Source organism: Heptranchias perlo, chromosome 2 (assembly GCF_035084215.1).
Source record: "Heptranchias perlo isolate sHepPer1 chromosome 2, sHepPer1.hap1, whole genome shotgun sequence".
NCBI lineage: Eukaryota > Metazoa > Chordata > Chondrichthyes > Hexanchiformes > Hexanchidae > Heptranchias > Heptranchias perlo.
In genome coordinates, this window is record NC_090326.1 from 64406875 (window position 1) to 64429030 (window position 22156).

Sequence of the window (22156 nt, forward strand, 5' to 3'; positions counted from 1 at the left end):
TGGACTCATTCCAGGAAGCATTGGTAGAATGAATAAGTAAATTTAAAGTGGTTCTATAATATTGATTATATTTGGTTGAGGAATATAGTGGCCGGGAAACTGGCGCAAAGTGCATCTGGGACATGCTCCTGAAGACGAAGGAGTGAGGCTTGCTTGCAATCGAGCCTCGGGCCTCATCTACATAATACCGGCAAGCTACAGACGCCAATTGGAGCGTTCCAATGCAGCTGGCAAAATCATTTTCCAGCCAGCAGTAAAAGTGAAAATTCTCCGCACATCCGACCAACAGCTCTGAAAAGCAGTTTAGCACTAGAATTCCGTAGCTGGGATTTATTTTTCAATTTGTTCTCATTTTCTAGAACAAAAGTTGCTCATATTCATCTTTATCTTTTATTTTTAAGGAAGGTAAGGGATGCCACAGGAGTTGACATAAACATGCGTGTAGGAGTGCATTCAGGGAATGTTCTTTGTGGAGTCATTGGATTACAGAAATGGCAATATGATGTCTGGTCACATGATGTTACTCTTGCAAATCACATGGAAGCTGGAGGTGTTCCAGGGTAAGCAAGTTTCCAATTGCATCACTATTTTTTATGTTTGTAATTTAAAAGTATATATATTTCCATATTTCTATTTATATCCTTATTTGGGGGGGAAGGGTAGTAACCAAGGTTGTCTTGTACAAGGATCATATCCTGCACACGGTTTCCCTCCTGGCTGATTTCCCTCCCAGTGGAACAATTTCTTCAAAGACGGTGGACCCAGCAACAGCACATTGGCAGTCTATTCTGATCAGCTGTTGCTGTCAGTTGTTATTCCACGCTGCTCCTTCGATCCAGGCTTCTGCTGCTGTTTTAAAATTGAAGGCAGCAGATAGATACAGCGAGAGAAGGTTTAAATTTAGCAGCAGATGGCAGATTGCTGCACTGGAAGAGTGGAGGACCATCTGATAGGTTGCACTAGTTGTAAAGAAAAAAAAGAGAGCAATTGTATGTGTGCACACCAGCCAACATGAAGGTGACATTTTGGTGAATAGAAGCTGTGTTGACTCTTGTCTTATAAAAGGGTCATGTTTTTTTTGGTGGAATTTGGTAGGCCATCTTACATGTGGGTTGCCTCACACTTGAGTAATTTGGTAATTCAGAGACTTATAAATCTGAATAATTGTAATATTTGACACCATATAATTGACATATGGCAGTATATTTAATGTTCAACAAGTTTTCATATGTGTGATGCAAAACTGCTTAATTTATTCTGCTGTGTGCAAATTGCTACATTTTAGGCAATTGCACTTTGTCATTATAGAATATGCCATCTTTATAATAAAGTTTGTAATCCAAAACAAAACTTCATTTTATAGGAGTTTCACTATATATGGAGCTGACACAGTATTTGATAGTCTGATAAAGTGATAACCTTAGGGTCAATTGCAGTAAAAATTGTTCAACTTGAAATAATTGCATTCTTCACATTGATTTAAAATGTGATTCCAAGATTCCAATTAAGATGGTGGGCAAGGGCTGAATCAATCTAGAAAACCGAAAGTTTGACTTTACACATGGCTTCAGATTATATGAATTTCAAAGATGTGACTTTCAAAGTCACAGCTAAATATTCCGCCCTTTGGGATTCAGGCAGCCCATCTCTCATCTGCAGTTTGTGGGAATCTGTAGCAACATTTGAAGAAAAAAACAATAGGCTACCAATTACAGCCCCCTTAAAACTTGAAAAAGCTGCCATTTAAATACATGATGTGGAGATGCCGGTGATGGACTGGGGTTGACAATTGTAAACAATTTTACAACACCAAGTTATAGTCCAACAATTTTATTTGAAATTCACAAGCTTTCGGAGGCTTCCTCCTTCCTCAGGCTTCCTCCTTCCACAACATTCACCTGAGGAAGGAGGAAGCCACCAAAAGCTTGTGAATTTCAAATAAAATTGTTGGACTATAACTTGGTGTTGTAAAATTGTTTACAATTTAAATACATGGTTAGGGAAAAATAGTGAGGTAGAATACAACTCAATTAGGACACTTTCTAGTTATTATCCATTATTTGGATGCCTGTCAAATATTGCATTATTGCAAGAGTCTGTTGTATCTAATTAATGGTTTATCATAAAGTTGTGCTATATTAAATTATGGAACCCATATAAATATTTAATTAAAAATGCTGTTGTTCCCAATGGAGGTTTTAGGTCTTGAGCATACAAGGAACAAAATTTTCCCCTTGTCACAATGCCAGTCTTGTTTGCAGCAGCCATAACATATTTCCAGCCTGGCACTGAAACAGGGAGAGCTTGTTCTGGCATAAACCAAGTCTCCCTGGCGAATCGGTATTCTTTGTGGTTCCTCCCAGCCAAATGTATGAAAGGACTAAAAACAAAAAGCACTGCAGATGATGGAAATATGAAATATAATTGCCAGAAACAATTGCTGGAAGTGCGAGCTGATAAAGGTGCTGCCAGGGCAATGGGACATCTGGGACCTTAGTGAACAACGGGACCAATAGTCTATCTCCTGAACCAATGATATTTAAGGATTGAGAAAGAAACAGAGGAATGACAGGGAAGGAATAGGAATTAGAATGGGTGAATTAGCGGCAAATCAGGTACAGAACGAGAAATAAAGAGGGAAAGAAAGAGAGGAAAAAAAGTGACAAAGGAAAAGTAAGAAAAAAATTAAAATTTGAAATGTTTTAAATCTCTAAGGAGAATTTATTACATGCAGGAATGAGAATGAACAATTTAAATTGTTCCCTTTCTGGGCTGGAGAGGTTGATTGGCATTGCTTTAACAATGATCATGTTGTTAAAAGGGTACTTACACTGTTAAGTATAAGCCCTAACTTTCTAAGTGAGTTTAATGGGCAAGTAATGTGCAAATGCAGAAAAAAATATGAATTTTTCTTTGGAACACACACAGATTACAGGGGATGCTGAGAGCAGTTGCATTCCATTTAAATGGAAAAGTTGGTTTGATAAGAAAAAATGTCAGGGGAAATGAATGACTCAGAAGAATAGGAATAAGCTTTATTATTTATTCATTGGATCCTCTGATTCTAGATGTAGCTGCACAATGCATTATCTTTACCCTGTCCTTGAAAAAATTATGTTCATGCAACTTTGAATTTACATTTGTACCACGAGAATCAGTTTAATTTTCAAATATTTTAATCAAGTATGTTTGATAGTTGCAGTTTGTTTTGTATTTTATTTTGCTTTCTAGCAGTTTTCATTCTATGTTATTATGTTTTCTACTCCTTCGCCTTAAAAATATTAATTTTAACATCCTCTGTCAGCCAGGTGACTGACACGCGGAAGCCCAACACCATGTTTAAGATTTAACAAACCAAGCAACTGAAAAGTCTGCAGTGTGGAATTTGTGTTCTTCCAATATGGAGAGTGCACAGTCTCTTCCATAGAGAAATACCCAACTTAATTAAATCTAGAGAACTTATATACAAGACTCGGGGACCCCCTGTGTTTGCAGAGGTTGAACATAGAAAGTTCAGAGGGAAAGTGAAAAAGGATATAAGAGGGGCAAAGAGAGAGTATGAGAATAGACTGGCGACAAACATAAAAGGGAATCCAAAAGTCTTCTATAGGCACGTAAACAGTATGGGTAGTAAGAGGAAGGGTGGGGTCAATCAGCGACCAAAAAGGAGATCGACTCATGGAGGCAGAGGACATGGCCGAAGTACAAAATGAGTACTTTGCATCTGCCTTTACAAAGGAAAAAGATGCAGCCAGAGCCTCAGTAAAGGAAAATGTAGTTGAGATACTGGATGGTCTAAAAATTGATAAAGAGGAGATACTAGAAAGGCTAGCTGTACTTAAAGTAGATAAGTCACCTAGTCCAGAGGGGATGCATCCTAGGTTGCTGAGAGAAGTACGGGTGGAAATCGCGGAGGTACTGGCCATAATCTTCCAAACGTGCTTAGATACGGGTGTGTTGCCAGAGGACTGGAGAATTGCAAATGTTACACCCTTGTTCAAAAAAGGCAATTACAGACCAGTCAGTTTAACCTCGGTGGTGGGGAAACTTTTAGAAACGATAATCTGGGACAGAATTAGCTATCACTTGGACAAGTGTGGATTTATTAGGAAAAGCCAGCACGGATTTGTTAAAGGCAAATCATGTTTAACTAACTTGGTAGAGTTTTTTGATGAGGTAACAGAGAGGGTAGATGAGGGCAATGCAGTTGATGTGGTATATATGGACTTTCAAAAGGCGTTTGATAAAGTGCCGTATAATAGGCTTGTCATCAAGATTGAAGCCCATGGAATAAAAGGGGCAGTAGCAGCATGGATACAAAATTGGCTAAGTAACAGGAGTAACAGGAAGCAGAGAGTAGTGGCAAATGGTTGTTTTTCAGACTGGAGGGAGGTATACAGTGGTGTTCCCCAGGGGTCGGTACTAGGACCATTGCTTTTCTTGATATATTTTAATGACTTGGACTTGGGTGTACAGGGCACAATTTCAAAATTTGCAGATGACACAAAACTTGGAAGTGTAGTGAACAGAGAGGAGGATCGTGATAGTGAAGGGGATGTAGACAGGCTGGTGAAATGGGCGGACATGTGGCAGATGAAATTTAACGCAGAAAATGCAAAGTGATACATTTCAGTTGGAAGAACGAGGAGAAGCAATATAAACTAGAGGGCACAATTCTGAAAGGGGTACAGGAACAGAGAGATCTGGGGGTTATATGTGCACAAATTGTTGAAAGTGGCAGGGCAGGTTGAGAAAGCGGTTAAAAAAACATGGGATCCTGGGCTTTATAAATAGAGGCATAGAGTACAAAAGCAAGGAAGTCATGATGAACCTTTATAAAACACTGGTTCGATCACAACTGGAGTATTGTGTCCTGTTCTGGGCACCGCACTTTAGGAAAGATGTGGGCCTTAGAGAGGCTGCAGAAAAGATTTACTAGAATGATTCCAGGGATGAGGGACTTTAGTTACCTGGATAGACTGGAGATCTGAATGCACAGAGCAGTTGTAACAAGATAGACAAATTAGTTGCACAAATAGAGATAAATGGGTTTGATCTAATAGCCATTCCAGAGACATGCTTGCAAAGTGACCAAGTTTGGGAACTAAATATTCCAGGGTACATGACGTTTCGAAAAGACAGGCAAAACGGAAAGCGAGGGGGTGTAGCCCTAATAATAAAGGATGACATAAGGACAGTGGTGAGAAAGGATCTTGGCTTGGAGGATAAGGAAGTAGAATCAATATGGGTGGAAATAAGAAATAACAAGGGACAGAAAACACTGGTGGGAGTAGTTTATAGACCCCCTAATAGTAGCAATACCGTTGGATAGAGTATTGATCATGAAATAACAGGAGCATGTAACAAAAGTAATGCAGTCATTGTAGGGGACTTTAATCTTCATATCGACTGGGCAAATCAAATTGGCAAAGGCAGTTCAGAGGACGAGTTCATGGAATGCATTTGAGATGGTTTCCTAGAGCAATACGTCATGGAATCAACCAGGGAACAGGCTATTTTAGATCTTGTGTTGTGTAATGAGACAGGGTTAATTAGTAATCTCACAGTAAGAGATCCTCTGGGGAAGAGTGATCATAATATGATAGAATTTCACATTGAGTTTGAGAATGACGTAATTAAGTCAGAAACTAGAGTCTTAATCTTAAATAAAGCCAATTAAATAGGTATGAGGGGCGAGTTGGCTAAGGTAGATTGGGAAAACAAATTAAAGGGTATGATGGTTGAAAAGTAATGGCATACATTTAAAGAAATATTTCAATATTCTCAACAAATATACATTCCATTGAGAAATAAAAACTCCACGGGTAAAGTGATCCACCCGTGGCTAACTAAAGAAGTTAAGGATAGTATTAGATTAAAAGAAGAGGCCTATAATGTTGCGAAGAAGAGTAGTGAGCCTGAAGATTGGGAGAGTTTTAAAAACCAGCAAAGGACGACCAAAGAATTGATAAAAAGAGAGAAAATAGAATATGAAAGTTAATTAGCAAGAAATATAAAAACGGATTGTAAGAGCTTCTACAGGTATGTAAAAAGGAAGAGAGTAGCAAAAGTAAATGTTGGTCCCTTAGAGGCTGAGACAGGAGAAATTATAATGGGGAATAAGGAAATGGCAGAGATGTTAAACAAATATTTTGTATCTGTCTTCACAGTAGAAGACACTAAAAATGTAACAGAAATAGTGGGGAACCAATGGTCTAATGAGAGTGAGGAACTTAAAGTAATTAATATCAGTAGAGAAAAAGTACTTGATAAACTAATGGGACTAGAAGCTGATCCACCCCTGGACCTAATGGCTTACATCCGGGGGTTCTAAAAGAGGTGGCTGCAAGGATAGTGGATGCATTGGTTATGATCTTCCAAAATTTGCTAAATCCTAGAACAGTCCCAGCGGATTAGAAGTTAGCAAATGTGACCCTGCTATTCATGAAAGGAGGGAGAGAGAAAACAGGGAACCACAGGCCAGTTGGTCTGACACAGTCGTCAGGAAAATGCTACAATCCATTTTTAAGGAAGTGGTAACAGGGCACTTAGAAAATCATAATATGATCAGGCAGAGTCAACATGGTTTTATGAAAGGGAAATCATGTTTGAAAGAGTTTTTTTGAGGATGTAACTAGCAGGTTAGATAAAGGGGAACCAGTGGATGTCATACATTTGAATTTTCAAAAGGCATTCGATAAGGTGCCACATAAAAGATTGTTACACTAGATAAGGGCTCATGGGGTTGGGGGTAACATATTAGCATGGATAGAGGATTGGTTAACAGATAGAAAACAGAGAGTAGGATAAACGGGTCATTTTCATGTTGGCAAGCTGTAACTAGTGGGGTGCCTCAAGGATCAATGCTTGGGCCTCAACTATTTAAAATCTATATTAATGACTTAGATGAAGGGACCGAGTGTAATGCATCCATGTTTGCTGACGATACAAAGCTAGGTGGGAAAGTAAGCTGTGAGGAGGACACAAAGAGTCTGCAAAGGGATATAGACAGGTTAAGTGAGTAGGCAAGAAGGTGGCAGATGGAATATAATGTGGGGAAATGTGAGGTTATTCACTTTGGTAGGAAGAATAGAAAAACAATGTTTTTAAATGTTGAGAAACTATTAAATGTTGGTGTTCAGAGAGACTTGAGTGTCCTCGTACAAGAAACACAATAAGTTAGCATGCAGGTACAACAGGCAATTAGGAAAGCAAATGGAATTTTGGCCTTTATTGCAAGGGGTTTGGAGTATAAAAGTAAGGAAGTCTTACTACAATTGTGCAGGGCTTTGGTGAGACCTCACCTGGAGTACTGTGTACAGTTTTGGTCTCCTTATCTAAGAACGGTGCAGCAAAGGTTCACTAGATTAATTCTTGGGATGAGAGGGTTGTCCTATGAGGCATGGTTGTGTAGAATGGGCCTATCCTTTCTGGAGTTTAGAAGAATGAGAGTTGATCTAATTGAAACATATAAGATTATGAGGGGGCTTGACAGGATAGAAGCTGAGAGGCTGGAGAGTCTAGAACTAGGGGGCATAGTCGCAGAATAAGGGGTCGGCCATTTAAGACTGAGATGAGGAGGAATTTCTTCACTCAGAGGGTGTGAATCTTTGGAGTTCTCTACCCCAGAGGGCTGTGGATACGGATTCATTGAATTCAAGGCGTAGATAGACAGATTTCTGGACTCTAGGGGAATCAAGCTGATATGGGGATTGGGCAGGAAGGTGGAGTTGAGGTCGAAGATCAGCCATGATCTGATTGAATGGCGGAGCAGGCTTGAGGGGCTATGTGGCCTACCCCTACCCCTGCTCCTGTTTCTTATGTTCTTATGTTCTTGAGCTGGGGTTGTTCTTCTTGGAACAGAGAAGGTTGAGAGGAGATTTGATAGAGGTGTTCAAAATCATGAAGGGTCTAGACAGAATAGATAGAGAGAAACTGTTCTCATTGGCGGAAGGGTCAAGAACCAGAGGCCATAGTTTTAAGGTGATTGACACAAGAAGCAACGGTGACATGAGGAAAATCATTTTTACGCAGTGAGTGGTTAGGACCTGGAATGCACTGCCTGAGGAGGTGGTGGAGACAGATTCAATCATGGCTTTCAAAAGGGAACTGGATAAATACTTGAAAGGAAAAAATTTTCAGGGCTACGGGGATAGGGCGGGGGAGTGGGACTAGCTGGATTGCTCTTGCATAGAGCCAGAACGGACTCGATGGGCCAAATGGCCTCTTTCCTTGCTGTAACCTTTCTATGATTCTATGACTTTAGGTACTGCTGGAATTGAACCAGCTAAAATCATACAGCTTATCCGTACAGAGCACTGGTAAGTTTCCCACTGCCCAGTTAGCACCTCCTATCTTTTAAGGCATTGGTTATCTGGAAACTGAGTAGAAAGTGTCCCAGTCCCCAGTGACAGGACTAAACTTCCGGGTTTCACTAGTGCGGCAACCTGATTGGGGTACTGCGGACCTCCTTGTTTCAGGTATCAGATTACCGAGTCAGCCACAGAAAGATTTCAAACTTCCATCACCTGACATTTCATCTTTCAATCACTTCAACCCCAAAGAGACAATGCTTACTGACCCCTCCCAGGCAGATAGTCACTGGTTAGTTGTTCAACAACTGACAAGCACAAGTTTAAACCCTCACTAGGTGGACAGCAGTTACCAGGAGCTCCTTACGGACTGCGTAGTGCACGGCACAACTCACCATAAAATGTATGAATATATGAAAGGACTATAAACAAAAAGCACTGCAGATGCCAGAAATCTGAAATAAAACTGCTGGAAACACTCAGGCAGCATCTATACAGAGAGAAATGTGGAGTTAATGTTTCATGTCAATGAACCTTCATCAGAACTGGAAGATGTTACAGATGAACAGCTTATTAGGAGGAAAAGAGCCAGGGAAAAAGGACTGGAGAAAAGCAAAAAAAAAAGGAGAGGTCTGTGATTAAATGGAAGACAGGAAATTATTATATGACTGAAATGTTAATGGTGCAAGGCAAAAAGAGGTGGGGGATGGAGTTAGAGTTATAGAACTGACTGTCAATAGTGAAAAGGAGACGGTTAGGGCCAGGAAACTGGAATTGGTTAAAGTGGCGGAAGGCATCAGAAGAGTCACGGATGTTGGTGTGTAGGGAGTGGACGAGGAGATAAAAAATAGGTTTGAGATAAGGGTAAATAAGTTGTTTGGAGCGGGAGCAGACTGATACGATAGGTCCACCTGGACAGTTCTGTTTGTTGGTCTTGGGAAGGAGGTAGATGGAAGCTGTACGGGGTTGGGGGACTATGAGTTTGGAGGCCATGGTGTGGGGGGAGAGCAGATCTCCAGAGAAGATGAGGTCAGTGACACTCTGCAAGATGATGGTTTGATGTTCAGCAATGGGGTCATGCTCCGGGGGAGGTAGGAGGAGCTGTCAGAGAGTTGGAGTTCAGCCTGAGCAAGGTAGAAGTGCTTTCGTCAAATGACAACAGTGTCAGGGTTGGGCCTGAGAGAACAAAGTACTGCAAGTTCAGAAGGAGACAGATTTGAGTGAGTGAGGGGAGTAGAGAAACTGACACGGCTGGTGTCAACGCCAGCTGTTCTCAATGGAAAGATCAAGCGAAGGTAAGAGGCCAGAGGGAGGGGTCCGGGTAGAACGGGAATTCTGAAGACAGGAGAAAGGGTCTGCCGTACAGGAGGAAGACTCCCGGCCAAAAAAGTGGGCGTGGAGGCGAGGGCAGTGGAAGAAGTGCTCAGCATCATGTCGAGCTTGAAAATGGCATTCCTGGAAGAGAAGTCAGTATGTCTTTTTCTTTTTGGTGTACTGACCTCTGAAGATCCGGCAAGCTTCTGCAAGGCTGAGATCATGGAGACTCCCAGTGTAGGAAGTCCCTGCCCGCTCCGCATCACTGGCCTTGTATGAGGTGGGTGGATGCTCCTCCCTTTGCAAGTCCCCGCAGAAACTCCCTGTACAGGCTGGAACTCAGTGTATTCAAGTCCCAGACTATTTTCTGCCAACAGAATTGAGGAGTTTCGACCCTATTATGCTTATGTCAAACTTTCTAGATCTATATGTTTAGTGAGTTCTTGGAGGAATTTATGAAGTTTTACTGTTTTCACTTTAGTGACAAGTGTATTGTCCAACTCATTGCAATTAACACTCCACAATAACATGGAACTCTTAGAACTCATGCAATATTATTAGTGTTATTCTGTGATATCCTATGGGTAATGAACCAGCTGCCAAAAAGGAACATTGCCAAAGTTGAAGCAAGTAGGCAAGTTGCAGAACTTGGCATCCAGATTTCATATACCGTGATACTAATGAGCTTTAATTGCTGCTATAAATAGGCCACAGAAGCTGATGAATTTAATAATGAATAAATATGAATTAATCTATTAAAAAACAGCAACCAAATTATTTATGCTATTATAAGATCTCTGTTTTGAAAGGCTGTAGGATTTACCCATTTTTTTAATACTGCAGGATAGCTTGATACAAATAATAATGGAGATAATTAATCTACACACAAATTCTAACTATGAAATATATTTTGAAAATACACTATTTTTATCCCTGTCCTTGCTGAAGGTTGTTCTTGGCTATCTATTTTTCCTTTCTTCTTTTGAATGCAAATTTAATATGACGTGCACCCTCAATTAGGCTGGTCCTGCCAGCCTTCTGCTCCCCGAGGGTTAGGCACTGTGACAGATGTGAACATCTGATGCTGAGCAGCATACTGTCTTCGAAATGGTGACAGTTTGACAAACTTGCTGAGATCCATAAAAAACAATGTGATAATTATTCTTTTGCTTAAAAAGGTTTTTATTTTAATTTAAAGTTTTAATGACTTAACTGTTATCACCCTGAAAACAGGACCCAATCCCAGCACTTAAGCCAGTCTTGTGCCCTCCAGTGCTGTCCCTGCTGGAGTTTGTCAGGTCAGTGAGAAGGCATATAATTTGCATGGGACAGGTGGATGCAAGTGCCTCTGCGGACACATCTTCGGTGCCCGCCTGACCCTTGCAGTAGGAAAATCCTGCATGTGCCCACTGTGGACTCCAGCCATGTCTCCCTTAGCTCCCTATTTAAGGGGGACATTTAGATATTTTTTTAAAAATTACTCACCTCATTCTTCACTTGCCTTCCCTGGTCCCACTCAGTGGAACCCATCTGGAAGTCAGTACATAGGAACATAAGAAATAGGAGCAGAAGTAGGCTATACGAGCCCTCGAGCCTGCTCCGCCATTCAATCAGATCATGGCTGATCTTCGACCTCAACTCCACTTTCCTGCCCAATCCCCATATCCCTTGATTCCACTAGAGTCCAATAATCTATCTATCTCAGCCTTAAACATATTCAACGACTCAGCATCCACAGCCCTCTGGGGTAGAGAATTCCAAAGATTCACAATGGTCTGAGTGAAGAAATTCCTCCTCTTCTCAGTCTTAAATAGCCGAACTCTAATCCTGAGACTATGCTGCCTAGTTCTAGACTCTCCAGCCAGGGGAAACAACCTCTCAGCATCTACCCTGTCAAGTCCCCTCAGAATCTTGTATGTTTCAGTTAGATCGCCTCTCATTCTTCTAAACTCCAGAGAGTATAGGCCCATTCTACTCAATCTCTCCTCACAGGACAACACTCTCATCCCAGGAATCAATCTAATGAACCTTCATTGCACCGCCTCTAAGGCACATATATCCTTCCTTAGATAAGGAGACCAAAACCGTACACAGTACTCCAGGTGAGGTCTCGCCAAAGCCCTGTACAATCGTAGTAAGACTTCCTTATTCTTGTACTCCAACCCCATTGCAATAAAGGCCAACATGTCATTTGCCTTCCCATTTGCTTGCTGTACCTGCATACTAACTTTTTGTGTTTCTTGTACCAGATTACCCAAATCTCTTCGAACACCAACATTTAATGGTTTCTCACCATTTAAAAATATTCTGTTTTTCTATTCTTCCTACCAAAGTGAATAACGTCACATTTCCCCACCTTATACTCCATCCGCCACCTTCTTGCCCACTCACTTAACCTGTCTATATCCCTTTGCAGACTCTTCGTGTCCTCCTCACAGCTTACTTTCCCACCTAGCTTTGTATCATCAACATACTTACATTACACTCGATCCCTTCATCCAACTCATTAATATAGATTGTAAATAGCTGAGGCCCCAGCACTGATCCTTGCGGTACCCCACTAGTTACAGCCTGCTAACCTGAAAATGACCGTTTCTCCTTACTCTCTGTTTTCTGTCAGTCAACCAATCCTCTATCCATGCTAATGTATTACCCCAACCCTATGAGCCCTTATCTTGCGTAACAACCTTTTATGTGGCACCTTATCGAATGCCTTTTGAAAATCCAAATATGCTACATCCACTGGTTCCCCTTTATCCACCCTGCTAGTTACATCCTCAAAAAACTCTGATAGGTTTGTCAAACACGATTTCCCTTTCACAAAACCATGCTGACTCTGCCTAATGGTATTATGATGTTCTAAGTGCCCCGTTACCAATTCCTTGATAATGGATTCCAGCATTTTCCAGATGAGTGATGTCAGGCTAACTGGCCTGTAATTCCCCGTTTTCTCTCTTCCCTCCTTTCTTGAATGGCGGGGTTACATTTGCCAGCTTCCAATCTGCTGGGACCGTTCTAGAATCTGGGGAATTTTGGAAGATCACAACCAATGCATCCACTATCTCTGCAGCCACCTCTTTTAGAACTCTAGGATGTAGGCCATCAGGTCCAGGGGATTTGCTAGCTTTTAGTCCCATTAGTTTCTCCAGTACTTTTTTTCTACTGATACTAATTACTTTAAGTTCCTCACTCTCCTTAGCCCTTTGGCTCCCCACTATTTCTGTTACATTTTTAGTATCTTCTACTGTGAAGACAGATACAAAATATTTGTTTAACATCTCTGCCATTTCCTTATTCCCCATTATAATATCTCCTTTCTCAGCCTCTAAGGGACCAACATTTACTTTTGCTACTCTCTTCCTTTTTACATACTTGTCGAAGTTCTTATAATCTGTTATTATATTTCTCGCTAGTTTACTTTCATATTCTACTTTCTTTCTTTTTATCAATTTTTTGGTCATCCTTTGCTGGTTTTTAAAACTCTCCCAATCCTCAGGCTTACTACTCTTCTTCGCAACATTATAGGCCTCTTCTTTTAATCTAATACTATCCTTAACTTCTTTAGTTAGCCACGGATGAATCACTTTTTCTGTGGAGTTTTTATTTCTCAATGGAATGTACATTTGTTGAGAATATTGAAATATTTATTTAAATGTTTGCCATTACATATCTACCCTCATACCTTTTAATCTATTTCCCCAATCTACCTCAGCCAACTCGCCCCTCATACCTATATAATTGGCTTTATTTAAGTTTAAGACTCTGGTTTCTGACTTAAGTACATCACTCTCAAACGCAATGTAACATTCTATCATATTATGATCACTCTTCCCCAGAGGATCCTTTACCATGAGATTACTAAATAACTCTGCCTCATTACACAAAACGATGAAAAATAGCCTGTTCCCTGGCTGGTTCCATGACATATTGTTCTAGAAAACTATCTCGAATACATCCTATGAACTCGTCCTCCAGAGTGCCTTTGCCAATTTGATTTATCCAGTCTATATGAAGATTAAAGTCCCCCACGATTATTGCATTACCTTTGATACAAGCTCCTATTATTTCTTGATTAATACTATGTCCAACGGTATAGCTACTGTTAGGGGACCTATAAACTACTCCCACCAGTGTTTTCTGTCCCTTGTTATTTCTTATTTCCACACATATCGATTCTACTTCCTTATCCTCCGAGCCAAGATCCTTTCTCACCACTGTCCTTATGTCATCCTTTATTATCAGCGCTACAACCCCTCTTTTTCCATTCTGCCTGTCTTTTCAAAACATCAAGTACCCTGGAATATTTAATTCCCAACTTTGGTCACCTTAGAATCATAGAAAGCTTACAGCACAGAAGGAGGCCATTCAGCCCATCGAGTCTGCACCAGCTCTATGCAAGAACAATCAAGCTAGTCCCACTCCCCCACCCTTTCCCCGTAGCCCTGCAGATATTTTCCTTTCAACTACTTATCCAGTTCCCTTATGAAGGCCATGATTGAATATTCCTCCACCACTGCCTCCCCTGGCAGTGCATTCCAGATCCTAACCACTCGCTGTGTAAAAAAGTTTTTCCTCATGTCACATTTGGTTCTTCTGCCAATCATCTTAAATCTATGTCCTCTGGTTCTTGACCCTTTCGCCAATGGGAACAGTTTCTCTCTATCTATTCTGTCTACACCCTTCATGATTTTGAATACCTCTATCAAATCTCCTCGCATCCGTCTCTGTTCCAAAGAGAACAACCCCAGCTTCTCCAGTCTATCCATGTTCTTCATCCCTGGAATCATTCTAGTAAATTCTTTGCCTTCACATCCTTCCTGAAGTGCAGTGCCCAGAACTGGACATAATACTCTAGTTGTGGCCGAATCCAGTGTTTTATAAAGGTCCCATCATGACTTCCATACTTTTGTACTCTATGCCTCTATTTATAAAGGCCAGGATCCCGTATGCTTTTTAACGGCTTTCTCAACCTGCCCTGTCACCTTCAATGATTTGTGCAAATATATCCCCAGATCTCTCTGTTCCTGTACTCCTTTTAGAGTTGTGCCCTCTAGTTTATATTCCCTCTCCTTGTTCTTCCTACCGACATGTATCACTTTGCATTTTTCTGCATTAAATTTCAACTGCCACGTGTCTGCCCATGCCACCAGCCTGTTTATATCCTCTTGAAGTCTATCACTATCCTACTCACTGTTTGCTACCCTTCCAAGTTTTGTGTCATCTGCAAATTTTGAAATTGTGCCCTGTACACCCAAGTCCAAGTCATTAATATATATCAAGAAAAGCAGTGGTCCCAGCACTGACCCCTGGGGAACACCACTGTATACCTCCTTCCAGTCCAAAAAACAACCGTTCACCACTACTCTCTGCTTCCTGTCCCTTAGCCAATTCTGTATCCATGTTGCTACTGCCCCCTTTATTCCATGGGCCACAATCTTGATGATAAGCTTACCGTGTGGCACTTTATCAAACGCCTTTTGAAAGTCCATATACACCACATCGCCTGCATTGCCCTCATCTACCCTCTCTGTTACCTCATCAAAAAACTCTATCAGGTTAGTTAAGTACGATTTGCCTTTAACAAATCTGGCTTTCCTTAATCAATCCACACTCGTCCATGATTCTGTCCCGGATTATTGTTTCTAAAAGTGTCCTCACCACTGAGGTTAAACTGACTGGCCTATAATTGCAGGGTTTATCCTTACACCCATATTTCTGTAATGACTATAAGATCAAACCCATTTATCTCTATTTGTGCCTCTTATTCATCTATCTTGCTAAGAATGCTTCGTGCATTCAGATAACAAGCCTTTAATTTTAACTTTTTACCATTTTTCCCTGCTTTGACTTTATTCGCTGATGCACTATTACCGTTAAACTCTCTGTCCCTTCCTGCCACAGTCTTGCTTATCTTTACCAAAATCACTATACTGCTCTGTTGCCTTGGCTTTTCTCTTTAGATTTCTAAATTTCCCCTCACCTGACCACTCCACCCCCCTTTTAAGCTTAAAGCCCCACCTAGAGCCCTACTTACTCGATTCACCAGGACCCTGGTCCCAGCCCGGTTTAAGTGGAGCTCGTCCCAAAGGAACAGCTCCCTCTTTCCCCAGTACTGGTGCCAATGCCCATTGAGTCAAAACCCCTGTCTCTCACACCACTCTTTCAGCCATGCATTTAACTCTCTGATCTGTTTGTCCCTATGCCAATTTGCACGTGGCTCAGGTAGTAATCCAGAGATTATTACGTTTGAGGTTCTGCTTATTAATTTAGACCTTAGCTCCTCAAACTGTCTCAGCAGAACCTCATTCTAAGTTCGACCTATGTATTTGGTCCCTACGTGGACCGCGACAACTGGATCCTCTCCCTCATGCTCCAAGTTCTTTTCCAGCCGCAAGGAAATATCCTTAACCCTGGCAGACAATACAGCCTTCGGGACTCTCGGTCGCGGCTGCAGAGAACAGTATCTATCCCCCTGACGATACTATCACCGACCACTATCGCATTCCTTTTTACTCCCCCCACTTCAATGTGCTCCTATACCACGGTGTCGTGGTCAGTCTGCCCATCCTCCCTTCCTTGTTCTCATCCATACAGGTCGCAAGTGCCTCATACCTTTTGGACAAGATCAAGGGCTGAGGCTCTTCCATCACTACATCCTGGGTCCCCATACCTGCCTGACTTGCAGTCACACCCTCCTGTCCATGACCACTGACCAAATCTAAACGACTATCTAATCTAAGGGGTGTGACTGCCTCCTGGATCAAAATGTCTAGATAACTCTCCCCCCTCCTTGATGCATCGCAATGTCTGCACCTCAGACTCCAGCTCAACAACTCTGAGCCAAAGTTCCTCGCGTTGTCGACACTTACTGCAGATGTGGTTGCCGGGAGTCTCGCTGGTCTCCACAAACTCCCACATGCTGCAGTTACAACACACCACCTGCCCTTCCATCTCTATCTATGCCTTTTTTATTAATTTACTTTATTAGAGTTTTTATTCACTCACTATTCTTAATTTTATTAACTAATTAGTTTATCTAATTTAAGTTATTGATTTAAGCTCTTAGTTTAACCCACTGCCCTAACTTAGAGAGGATGGCAGATGGAGTTTAATTTAGATAAATGTGAGGTGATGCATTTTGGTAGATCGAATCGGGCCAGGACCTACTCCGTTAATGGTAGGGCGTTGGGGAGAGTTATAGAACAAAGAGATCTGGGAGTACAGATTCATAGCTCCTTGAAAGTGGAGTCACAGGTGGATAGGGTGGTGAAGAAGGCATTCAGCATGCTTGGTTTCATTGGTCAGAACATTGAATGCAGGAGTTGGGATGTCTTGTTGAAGTTGTACAGGGCATTGGTGAGGCCACACTTGGAGTACTGTGTACAGTTCTGGTCACCCTATTATAGAAAGGATATTATTAAACTAGAAAGAGTGCAGAAAAGATTTACGAGGATGCTACCGGGACTTGATGGTTTGACTTACAGGGAGAGGTTAGACAGACTGGGACTTTTTTCCCTGGAGAGTAGGAGGTTAAGGGGTGATCTTATAGAAGTCTATAAAATAATGAGGGGCATAGATAAGGTCGATAGTCAAAATCTTTTCCCAAAGGTAGGGGAGTCTATAACGAGGGGGCATAGATTTAAGGTGATAGGGGAGAGATACAAAAGGGTCCAGAGGGGCAATTTTTCACTCAAAGGGTGGTGAGTGTCTGGAACGAGCTGCCAGAGGCAGTAGTAGAGGCGGGTACAATTTTGTCTTTTAAAAAGCATTTGGACAGTTACATGGGTAAGATGGGTATAGAGGGATATGGGCCAAGTGCAGGCAATTGGGACTAGCTTAGTGGCATAACCTGGGCGACATGGACATGTTGGGCCGAAGGGCCTGTTTCCATGTTGTAAACTTCTATGATTCTATGATTCTAGGAAAGAAACAGGATTGCTCACCGGCCAATCACCGACCTGCCGTCCTGTGACATCACTCTTTCACATTTAAGCCTACTCTCGCGCCTCCTTTTACAATCCACTCCCCTCTCACTCTCCCGCTCTCGCGCCTCCTTTTACAATCCACTCCCCTCTCACTCTCCCACTCTCGAGCCTCCTTTTACAATCCACTCCCCTCTCACTCTCCCACTCTCGGGCCTCCTTTTACAATCCACTCCCCTCTCACTCTCCCGCTCTCGGGCCCCCTTTTACAATCCACTCCCCTCTCACTCTCCCACTCTCGGGCCCCCTTTTACAATCCACTCCCCTCTCACTCTCCCGCTCTCGGGCCCCCTTTTACAATCCACTCCCCTCTCACTCTCCCGCTCTCGGGCCCCCTTTTACAATCCACTCCCCTCTCACTCTCCCGCTCTCGGGCCTCCTTTTACAATCCACTCCCCTCTCACTCTCCCCCTCTCGGGCCCCCTTTTACACTCCACTCCCCTCTCACTCTCCCACTCTCGGGCCCCCTTTTACAATCCACTCCCCTCTCACCCTCCCACTCTCGGGCCCCCTTTTACAATCCACTCCCCTCTCACTCTCCCGCTCTCGGGCCCCCTTTTACAATCCACTCCCCTCTCACTCTCCCGCTCTCGGGCCCCCTTTTACACTCCACTCCCCTCTCACTCTCCCGCTCTCGGGCCCCCTTTTATAATCCACTCCCCTCTCACTCTCCCGCTCTCGGGCCCCCTTTCACAATCCACTCCCCTCTCACTCTCCCACTCTCGGGCCCCCTTTTACAATCCACTCCCCTCTCACTCTCCCGCTCTCGGGCCCCCTTTTACACTCCACTCCCCTCTCACTCTCCCGCTCTCGGGCCCCCTTTTATAATCCACTCCCCTCTCACTCTCCCGCTCTCGGGCCCCCTTTTACAATCCACTCCCCTCTCACTCTCCCGCTCTCGCGCCTCCTTTTACAATCCACTCCCCTCTCACTCTCCCGCTCTCGGGCCCCCTTTTATAATCCACTCCCCTCTCACTCTCCCGCTCTCGCGCCTCCTTTTACAATCCACTCCCCTCTCACTCTCCCGCTCTCGAGCCTCTTTTACAATCCACTCCCCTCTCACTCTCCCACTCTCGGGCCCCCTTTTACAATCCACTCCCCTCTCACTCTCCCGCTCTCGAGCCCCCTTTTACAATCCACTCCCCTCTCACTCTCCCGCTCTCGAGCCTCTTTTACAATCCACTCCCCTCTCACTCTCCCACTCTCGGGCCCCCTTTTACAATCCACTCCCCTCTCACTCTCCCGCTCTCGAGCCCCCTTTTACAATCCACTCCCCTCTCACTCTCCCGCTCTCGAGCCTCTTTTACAATCCACTCCCCTCTCACTCTCCCACTCTTGAGCCCCCTTTTACAATCCACTCCCCTCTCACTCTCCCGCTCTCGAGCCTCCTTTTACAATCCACTCCCCTCTCACTCTCCCGCTCTCGAGCCTCCTTTTACAATCCACTCCCCTCTCACTCTCCCCCTCTCGGGCCTCCTTTTACAATCCACTCCCCTCTCACTCTCCCGCTCTCGAGCCCCCTTTTACAATCCACTCGCCTCTCACTCTCCCGCTCTCGGGCCCCCTTTTACAATCCACTCCCCTCTCACTCTCCCGCTCTCGAGCCTCCTTTTACAATCCACTCCCCTCTCACTCTCCTGCTCTCGAGCCTCCTTTTACAATCCACTCCCCTCTCACTCTCCCACTCTCGGGCCTCCTTTTACAATCCACTCCCCTCTCACTCTCCCGCTCTCGGGCCCCCTTTTACAATCCACTCCCCTCTCACTCTCCCGCTCTCGGGCCTCCTTTTACAATCCACTCCCCTCTCACTCTCCCACTCTCGGGCCTCCTTTTACAATCCACTCCCCTCTCACTCTCCCGCTCTCGGGCCCCCTTTTACAATCCACTCCCTCTCACTCTCCCGCTCTCGGGCCCCCTTTTACAATCCACTCCCCTCTCACTCTCCCGCTCTCGGGCCCCCTTTTACAATCCACTCCCCTCTCACTCTCCCACTCTCGGGCCTCCTTTTACAATCCACTCCCCTCTCACTCTCCCGCTCTCGAGCCCCCTTTTACAATCCACTCCCCTCTCACTCTCCCGCTCTCGGGCCCCCTTTTACAATCCACTCCCCTCTCACTCTCCCGCTCTCGGGCCCCCTTTTACAATCCACTCCCCTCTCACTCTCCCGCTCTCGGGCCCCCTTTTACAATCCACTCCCCTCTCACTCTCCCGCTCTCGGGCCTCCTTTTACAATCCACTCCCCTCTCACTCTCCCGCTCTCGGGCCCCCTTTTACAATCCACTCCCCTCTCACTCTCCCACTCTCGGGCCTCCTTTTACAATCCACTCCCCTCTCACTCTCCCGCTCTCGGGCCTCCTTTTACAATCCACTCCCCTCTCACTCTCCCGCTCTCGGGCCCCCTTTTACAATCCACTCCCCTCTCACTCTCCCACTCTCGGGCCCCCTTTTACAATCCACTCCCCTCTCACTCTCCCACTCTCGGGCCTCCTTTTACAATCCACTCCCCTCTCACTCTCCCGCTTTCGAGCCCCCTTTTACAATCCACTCCCCTCTCACTCTCCCGCTCTCGGGCCCCCTTTTACAATCCACTCACCTCTCACTCTCCCACTCTCGGGCCTCCTTTTACAATCCACTCCCCTCTCACTCTCCCCCTCTCGGGCCCCCTTTTACAATCCACTCCCCTCTCACTCTCCCGCTCTCGGGCCTCCTTTTACAATCCACTCCCCTCTCACTCTCCCCCTCTCGGGCCCCCTTTTACAATCCACTCCCCTCTCACTCTCCCACTCTCGGGCCCCCTTTTACAATCCACTCCCCTCTCACTCTCCCACTCTCGAGCCCCCTTTTACAATCCACTCCCCTCTCACTCTCCCACTCTCGGGCCCCCTTTTACAATCCACTCCCCTCTCACTCTCCCGCTCTCGGGCCCCCTTTTACACTCCACTCCCCTCTCACTCTCCCGCTCTCGGGCCCCCTTTTATAATCCACTCCCCTCTCACTCTCCCGCTCTCGGGCCCCCTTTTACAATCCACTCCCCTCTCACTCTCCCGCTCTCACGCCTCCTTTTACAATCCACTCCCCTCTCACTCTCCCGCTCTCGGGCCTCCTTTTACAATCCACTCCCCTCTCACTCTCCCGCTCTCGAGCCTCTTTTACAATCCACTCCCCTCTCACTCTCCCACTCTCGGGCCTCCTTTTACAATCCACTCCCCTCTCACTCTCCCGCTCTCGAGCCCCCTTTTACAATCCACTCCCCTCTCACTCTCCCGCTCTCGGGCCTCCTTTTACAATCCACTCCCCTCTCACTCTCCCGCTCTCACGCCTCCTTTTACAATCCACTCCCCTCTCACTCTCCCGCTCTCGAGCCTCTTTTACAATCCACTCCCCTCTCACTCTCCCGCTCTCGAGCCTCCTTTTACAATCCACTCCCCTCTCACTCTCCCGCTCTCGGGCCCCCTTTTACAATCCACTCCCCTCTCACTCTCCCGCTCTCGGGCCTCCTTTTACAATCCACTCCCCTCTCACTCTCCCGCTCTCGAGCCCCCTTTTACAATCCACTCCCCTCTCACTCTCCCGCTCTCGAGCCTCTTTTACAATCCACTCCCCTCTCACTCTCCCACTCTCGAGCCTCCTTTTACAATCCACTCCCCTCTCACTCTCCCACTCTCGAGCCCCCTTTTACAATCCACTCCCCTCTCACTCTCCCGCTCTCGAGCCCCCTTTTACAATCCACTCACCTCTCACTCTCCCGCTCTCGGGCCTCCTTTTACAATCCACTCCCCTCTCACTCTCCCACTCTCGAGCCCCCTTTTACAATCCACTCCCCTCTCACTCTCCCACTCTCGAGCCTCCTTTTACAATCCACTCCCCTCTCACTCTCCCACTCTCGAGCCTCCTTTTACAATCCACTCCCCTCTCACTCTCCCCCTCTCGGGCCTCCTTTTACAATCCACTCCCCTCTCACTCTCCCGCTCTCGAGCCCCCTTTTACAATCCACTCGCCTCTCACTCTCCCGCTCTCGAGCCTCCTTTTACAATCCACTCCCCTCTCACTCTCCCGCTCTCGAGCCCCCTTTTACAATCCACTCGCCTCTCACTCTCCCGCTCTCGAGCCTCCTTTTACAATCCACTCCCCTCTCACTCTCCCGCTCTCGGGCCCCCTTTTACAATCCACTCCCCTCTCACTCTCCCGCTCTCGGGCCCCCTTTTACAATCCACTCCCCTCTCACTCTCCCGCTCTCGGGCCTCCTTTTACAATCCACTCCCCTCTCACTCTCCCGCTCTCGGGCCTCCTTTTACAATCCACTCCCCTCTCACTCTCCCGCTCTCGAGCCTCCTTTTACAATCCACTCCCCTCTCACTCTCCCGCTCTCGGGCCTCCTTTTACAATCCACTCCCCTCTCACTCTCCCACTCTCGGGCCTCCTTTTACAATCCACTCCCCTCTCACTCTCCCGCTCTCGAGCCCCCTTTTACAATCCACTCCCCTCTCACTCTCCCGCTCTCGGGCCTCCTTTTACAATCCACTCCCCTCTCACTCTCCCGCTCTCGGG

At 45.1% G+C, this 22156-nt stretch overlaps 1 protein-coding gene across 1 annotated transcript in view; it reads left to right on the forward strand.

Moving 5' to 3' along the window:
• Positions 1-22156, forward strand: part of LOC137339741 (adenylate cyclase type 2-like) — a 368927-nt gene that overhangs the window by 228626 nt on the left and 118145 nt on the right. Inside the window, exon 8 of the mRNA XM_068001920.1 lies at positions 402-560. Coding sequence (XP_067858021.1) covers positions 402-560 — 159 coding nt within the window. The remainder of the gene's footprint in view (positions 1-401; positions 561-22156) is intronic.